The sequence below is a fragment of the Gopherus evgoodei genome, chromosome 8 (assembly GCF_007399415.2).
Source record: "Gopherus evgoodei ecotype Sinaloan lineage chromosome 8, rGopEvg1_v1.p, whole genome shotgun sequence".
NCBI classification, from domain to species: Eukaryota; Metazoa; Chordata; order Testudines; family Testudinidae; genus Gopherus; species Gopherus evgoodei.
The window spans coordinates 4,462,860-4,470,130 of NC_044329.1; the positions used below are offsets into that span (position 1 = coordinate 4,462,860).

Genomic DNA, 7,271 nt, shown 5'->3' on the forward strand with positions numbered 1-7,271 from the left:
TCCCCCACCCACCACCCAGTGGAGGTGAAGCACTAGCACCTTTTTACAAAGGTAGCACAGCAAAGCAGTGTCAGGCCTGCAGGTAGAGTTCCCAGAGCTGTGCTCTGTTCCCTGACCATGCTCGCTGGCTAGCATCGCTTCCCCTTTCCTGCAGGAACGGGGATGACAGTTCAGTTCCAGCCTAAGGACGGGGTGATACCTGACGTATCAGCCAGTGCACATCACCCCTACCTCTCCAGGACACTGATCATGCTGTATGCCAGGAGCACGGATCACCAGGGATATCAGAACCTATGGCGCTGAGCAATGCTGTAGGGCCAGCTCAACTTTCTTGGCCATAGGCGTGTATACAGCCAGTCTGGTGTTCCTGCGGCCTCAGGAGCTCATGTGGCTTGGAGTTGTGGCTGTCTAGTGTAGAGTCCCACTCTCCCACTCCCTGGCTGGTGATGGCTAAAAAGGCAGCCCGCAGTGCCTGGGGATGGAGAACACCCCTGGTTCAACACCTCTCCTAGGTGACAATGTAGCAGGACGGGCAGGTTCTAGGCTAAACCCCATCCAGTCCTGGGCAGGCTGCAAAACAAAGGCTGGGAGAGACAAAAAGTAAAGCAGGATTGCCAGGGCTCCGATAAGGACACGGGCTATGGGAGGGGGTGAAAGGGAAGAGGAGATCTGCATGGCCTACCTTGTTTTGCTCGCCTGTAACCTCCAGTACTGTGTGGTCCCTTTCTGCTTGGCTGCCAGGTTCAATCAATGCTACGGAGTCCTGGGGGTGCTGGACCGCCTGCACGGAACAGACACGCTCTTCAAGCAAACCAAGGCCTACGAGAGGCACATCATCTTGCTAAGCCTCACCCCGCTCACGGAGACCATTCCCGACTCGCCCAAGAAAGCCAAGTGAACCTGCCTTCCCCGTGGCTTGCGGCACGCTCACAACATGGGGACTCTTGAGAGCTTGGAAAGATGATTATGCCAAATAATTTTCTGATGAAAAGCAAGTTATTGTTCATCTTAAGTAGCAAAGACAAAGCGGAACTGTAACCCATTGCTGGTGAGATTTGCACTCGCTTCCCTTCCGCCCCCACCAGCCCGGAGCGCAGAGCTCAGCTCCAGGCAGCAGCCCTACAGTTGGGTAGCCTCCTGAAGTGAGCGTAGGGTTTTCTTAGTCCCCTGGATCAAGCTGCTCACAGACTGCCCCATGCAGGGTCCCATAGAAATGGCTGCTGTTCAGATCTTCATTTCCTGCTTGAGGCTTTCGGGCCCAGGACATCTCACCAACACTGCATGGGGAATTCACGAGCACTGTGCTCCAGACATTCAGCCTGGCCTGATCTCATCCCAGCACTCTGGGCCTGGGAGGATCAACCTGAACACCCCATGGAAACACACTTGTTGACGCAACATGGCCCTTCGTAACCACTTCGCCAGCACCATCAGCCCTGAGAGCTCAACTTCCCACAGGAGTTATTCCCCATACCTATGACATAAGGGCTTCAAGCTTTAAACCATCACCGATCAACAGCGAGGGTCAGGCAGAAGCTACCCCCACATGGTACCGTGCTACGTTACTGGGAGCACTGAGTAGGTTTTATTGTTTTAACAATACGGAGGGTGAAACCAAAATGCAAGTCACTAAAGGAACTTTCCAGGAGGGAGGCTCTGGACCTGAAGTCCCTTTAGTACAGCCAGTATGGACTGACCGCTCCAGTATGGACTGCCAGTATGGACCGCCAGTATGGACTGACCAACACTCACCTCACTTCTAGCACAGCAAAGCAGGCAGAAGGAAACCCCTACGATTGCACAGAGTTATACGTGATGGAAGAGCTCCCCGCCATCACTGTTCTCCTGAGCTGTCTGGGAGGGAGAGCTGCAAAACTCTTCAAGAAAATGGCCTCCCAGTCAGAAGACCACTACACAATTAGACACAACTGAAAGTATCACATGGTGCCCCGGGAGCGGCGAGCGCTGAAAGTCAGGACTGATGTGTGTTGGCAGAGCACCATGGGGGCCCGGGGCTGGAACAAGCAAGGGAAGAGTGCACTGGGTTGAGACTAAGCAGTCCTACAAGCACTCTTCTGCGGACAGCTTGTAGAGTGCCTAGCTGCAGCGTACTGGTCAGGTGCCATCAGTGTCTCAACTTCACAAGTATTCATTCCACGAGATGTGTCTGATCTGTCGCTCAGACCCTTAGACCCCAGAGAATGACCAAGGAGAGAGCAAGGAAGGTTGCAGGGACAGGAGAGTCCATACCACACTGTCTTTTGAGGTTTTTATTTTTATACATTTTTTTTGTATTAAAAAGGAAAAAGCATAATTACCACAAATTACAAAGGACTAAAGCATTACTAGAATAATGAATCACATCAGCCTAGAAAGCAGATACTCTGAATAATATTAATGTTATAATACAAGCTCTCGTTCAAGTATTTTACATTTTTTTTGTTGTGGTTGTTTCTTTTCCTTTTAAATGGGATGATGATCCTAGCACACAAGTCAAGATTATGTACTATCAACAGATGGATCACAGAGTGGATCGTATTAACAAGGTTTTCCTCTCCCGTGATAAGTCATTTTAAATTTGTCTCTACAATAAAACGCAGCTGAAGAAGGTTGCAAAACACTTTTTGTCTTTTGTTTTTGGGAGTAGAGGGATGAGGTTGGGACAGACAGAGCCTGGTTGGGAAGGGCAGCCAGATCAAACTAATAACCCCTTTTGTTCTGGCTAAGTGATTGGGCACCTAGACAAAAACACTGGCTCTTTATTGAAAGGCAGGTTATCCACACAGCTCTGAGCAGTTCAGAGTGAGAACTGACACTGGAAAACCTTCCCTGCTCCAACCACTTCCAGTTAAAAGCTCAGTGTCAATTTCCGAGTCGGAATTCCCTGGGCTGGGGTTCCAACCCCAATGATAGTACATTCTGCAGGGACCAACCAAGGCTGGGGTTGGAAAGGGAGGAGAGTTCGGCCACCCTTTCCCACAGGCACACAACACTATGCCAGGAAGACTCTAATGGATGAAACGATACCAAGCCCCCCTCTCCCAGGGATATCATTGGTACAAGCCAACCTATTGTACAAGACTGATATTCTGGAGGTGATGAGCAGCGGGAATGTACCACTGAGAAATAAGGAGGAGGGGTTGGGGTGTTAGTTGAAATACATCCGACTTTTGACATGAAAGTGTCTATAAAAACCAAAATGGATAGGTTTACGCCCATGCCCTTTCACGCTCCGAGAGCTTCCTACCATAGGGTGTGCTTGTCACAGATACGTCGGTCCTATGTTCAAGTGTCTTCAGAAAGTGAAGATGTAAACGATTCTTTGAAACGTTACCCCTAGAATTTTTTTTTTTTTTAAAAAGTCACTCCACCCAATCCACATCAGAGATGAAACTGTTTTCCAAAGGAAAAAACAGAAAACAAAAACAAACCCCCCACTCTCCTCTATTATAGGAATTGGAAATTAAAACTAAAAAGTCAGTGAGGCATTTAACATCAAGTGTAGCAACCCTCTCCTTAGTAAGAGCCTAACGTTGATTCCAAAAGAAAGCGAGCAGACAACCCAAAGTCTCTGAGAAGAGACACACAGAATATAGAGCATTGCAAACAATTTGCTACATTTACAGATTTGTGTGTGTTTTTGCTTGATAAAACAAAATATAGATCAGAAAGGCATTAACAGCTAAAAGGCTCCCCTCCGCATTGTCGTATTGTACGTGTACAGAAGTATGGCAGAGTTTTGAGGTTAATATGTCATTTGTTACAGTACAGTCAACCAATCAGAAGCAGTGAGTGAATACAGAACCTGGACAGAATCCAACAATTACAGATAACCACCGGGAGGGGGAAACAAGCCACGAGGAGCAGACAGAGCAGCAGCACCTAGATACGTTTTCCTTTAAAAAAACCGAAACCAACCCCACCTCTGTGCAAACCCTGAACCACAGTGTTTTGGATCCTGCCACAGCTACCTGTATGCAAGATGGACGTCCAAGGTACAGGGCCAAGAGAGGAGATGCACGTGATTTAACAGATACTTCTTCCACCTGAAATGGCAAGGCCAACTGCACCCCCACTTGGGGGTTGTGGGGCAGACTTGGCTCTGCATTAACAGCTGCCTCTGACTCCCTCTGCAGCAGACATGGCAACCACAAGCTACAGAACCAACCAGCACATGGGAGAACCTTTTTAAAGGAGGTGGGATGGGTCAAGATGGACCATCCGTGACTAGAAAGGAGATCAAGTTCCTCCCAGGAAAGTGGTGGCGGGGGAAGCAAATCAGGCCAATGCAAATGTCAGACAGAATCTGCTCTTCTCTAGAAGGGAAAGGTATTTCAACAGTCACCTTCCCGCCTCGGAGGCGCGTTTGGCCATATGCAATCCTCTTGCTATATATTCTACATAGCAGAGGTGGGTCTCACTTAGCTTTGGGAAAGTGCGTCCGGAGACTCGTTCCGTGGGCACCATGAAGCATGGCAGACCTCTCTGAGGTCAATCCTAGCGTTCAGTCAGCCCTGGTACCCACTAAGCAGGCTGTGGGACTCTGTGCCTGTGGAGACAGGCTAGAACCCTATGGGGACAGCCCTCATCTGCGCAACTGTGCCAGAGACTCGTACTCCTGGTGCCACCCAACGCTAGATTGTCCTCCCCTCTTCGAAACGTGGCCTACATCATACACTGCAGGCAGTAAACAGCAAAGGTCTCCTCTCCCTCTAGAGCAGAGGGTGAAACAGGAACTTGTTGCCTTGATTTATGTCAGTCTTCAGGACCATATGCAGCATGCAATGCAGCTGTCTCTCTCAGGTTCATTTCCATGTCTCCTCTCCCTCTCCCAGGTATCTGGGCCTGCCTCACACAGCAACATGCAAACACAACTCACACTTGACCATATGGGCTGTGACAACTGCTGGGATCTCTCTTCTGGGCAAGTTTCTCCTGCAGGGAAGAGTTTCTAGACAGGCCCCATTCACTGATGACAAACCACTGACTAAAATGGGAAACAAACTGCTCTAGGTTGAAATTGGAGAGGGTGTCGCACAAACAAAAAACAGCCAATCAGTTTGGATCTCTGCAGCTCTCTGGGACATTCCTGGGCACTTCTGCCATCCAATGGCTCCTTTAGCCTGTTGACTTCACAAGCAACCACTCCTCAAGGCAAGCCCATTTTTCCTAGTTTCTGGTTTGAGTTGCTCAGATGCAAACAACTAGTAACAAAGAGACCATGCCCCCAGTAACAGACAGCTGTCTCCACAGTCACTGCTCAATATCCTCCAGGCTCTTTCCTACCACCCCCTCTAAATCCCAACCCGGAGGGAGGGTCTGGCTCCAGCTCACAAGACTAAGGAAATTCAAAGTCAAGGCTGAAAATCAAGGCTGACACGCGATCGCGCTGCACCTGCGTGTTGGGGCTCTCGTGGCCAACTGGGCACGCCGTGCTATCCCAGACACAGCGGAATAAGGCAAGGACTCTGGGCAGGCCTGTGTGTTTAAATCATTAGCGGGTTTTCGCTGTGGAATATACCAGGATCTTGATCTGAGGAAACACTAAGTACCAGCCACTCAGTTCCCTTGGCTGGGCTCTAGCTTGTGGCAGCTCCTCTGCTGTAGGGTCACCCAAAGCTGCTCTGAAACAACCAGCATCTCTGCCCGTCCCCACCCCCTGCAGCCTGTTTTATGCAGTGTAACTGAGAAGCTGGTTGCTTTCACTGCACAGGGCACATTAGCAGCACATGGACCTCTCGCTACCCACCTCTGGCAATGCCAATACCCAACGGCAACGAACACTGGCTGATCCACCCAGCTCACTGTACTGAGCTTTGCTCTGAACTGGACTCCAACTCCCCAGCACTGCTGGGCTTCCTGTTGGTACAGGGCAGGGTTCCCAGCTGCTAAGCAGCATGCAAGCCCTAGAGACACCCCCTTGCCAGGAGTGGTACCTAGTACATGAGGCAGCCCTAAATCAGCAGGATGCTCAGAGGTGACAGGCCATTACATTAAAAGCTGATGGGGCAACAATGAGCTAAGGGGGTCCTACGCTGCCCAGACAGCAGCAGGCCAAGGTAGCAGCATCTGCAGACATTCCTTTCGATGCCCATCGAGCAAGGTCTTCCCTGGCTTGCAAGGCCAACACACAAAGGAGATACAGCACAGAACCCAGCAAAGCACATGCGTGAGCACATGGAGGCTGAGCATATTACCAGCAAGGGAAGTATCCCTTCCCCTCCCAAGGAATTCACCTCCGCCTTCAAGCCTGAATTCCCCATTGCTTCGTTGCCAGGACACCTTGCGAGCTACAACTTCCTTCTGCGTCATCTCAGCCCTGTCTGCTCCCCACTCTGGCCAAATCCAGCCAGACTCAGCTTGTGTTCTGGAGAGTCCGAATGCAAACTCTGGGGGATGACTCACTCCCCGAAGTCATCTCATGCTGCAGCGTGATGCCTGCCGTGCACCCTAATGAGGGGAAAAGAGGAGGACTGAATGCACCCATCTGTAACAGGGAAACCTGCACTGTGACCAAATTTCGCAAGCAGCCTCTGAATTGAGACCATCCCTACCCTGCCAGCCCCCTGGGTCAGCGCTTGTCCAAGATGGGTTTCTTGGATTCGCCTTCCTCAGCTGCTGGGCCGTAGCATTAACATACTCCGGGACATTCACGTTTCTCTCGGCTCCACACCTCCCCTTAGCGGTAAGAAATCTGTCCACTGAGGCTGTCCCCAACCCTGCTAGGCTTCTACCCTCCCAGCAGACTGAGCAGACCGATAACCCCACCAGCGCTGCCCCTGCTTGTTGGGCTGGTGGAAGAGGAAAGAAAATGACAGTGCACCTGTAAGTCTGACAGAGGCAATAGCATGGCCCGTTGCTGTAGCAGGAAGGACACTACAACAGTATATACATTACATCAGCTTCAACTACTTAGGCTATTAAGTCTTAGATTAAGCTGCGTCAGCACCGCTTCCTCTCCGGAATGGGCCCTAGAGCCCACCTCCAAGGGAAGGGGGAGGGGATCGTCTGGTGTAGTCTGTACAACATCCCTCTCGGCTGCAGAAAGCAGCTCCGGAGTCTATGTCAATGCAACCGGGTTGCCGGGAGATCACCAGCTGTTCCCCGCAGGAGTCTCCCAAAGGGAGGCTGTTACCGAGGGGCTCCCGCTGCTCGGCCGAGGGCTCTTGTCCCACGCAGATGCCACGCCCCGAGGCCATGTGAGGAAGTCAGGTGGGTCACAGAACTCCCACTCCACAATAAGGCAACATTTTTTTCTTTTTTTTTTTTTA

The 7,271-nt window shown here is 50.8% G+C and overlaps 1 protein-coding gene across 1 annotated transcript in view; it reads left to right on the top strand.

The window, feature by feature from the left end:
• Nucleotides 1-3,355, top strand: part of FAXDC2 (fatty acid hydroxylase domain containing 2) — a 22,550-nt gene extending 19,195 nt beyond the window's left edge. Inside the window, exon 10 of the mRNA XM_030571584.1 lies at nt 742-3,355. Within this exon, the coding sequence (XP_030427444.1) occupies nt 742-898 (157 nt within the window). The 3' untranslated portion in view covers nt 899-3,355. The remainder of the gene's footprint in view (nt 1-741) is intronic.
• The last annotated feature ends 3,916 nt before the right edge of the window (nt 3,356-7,271 follow it).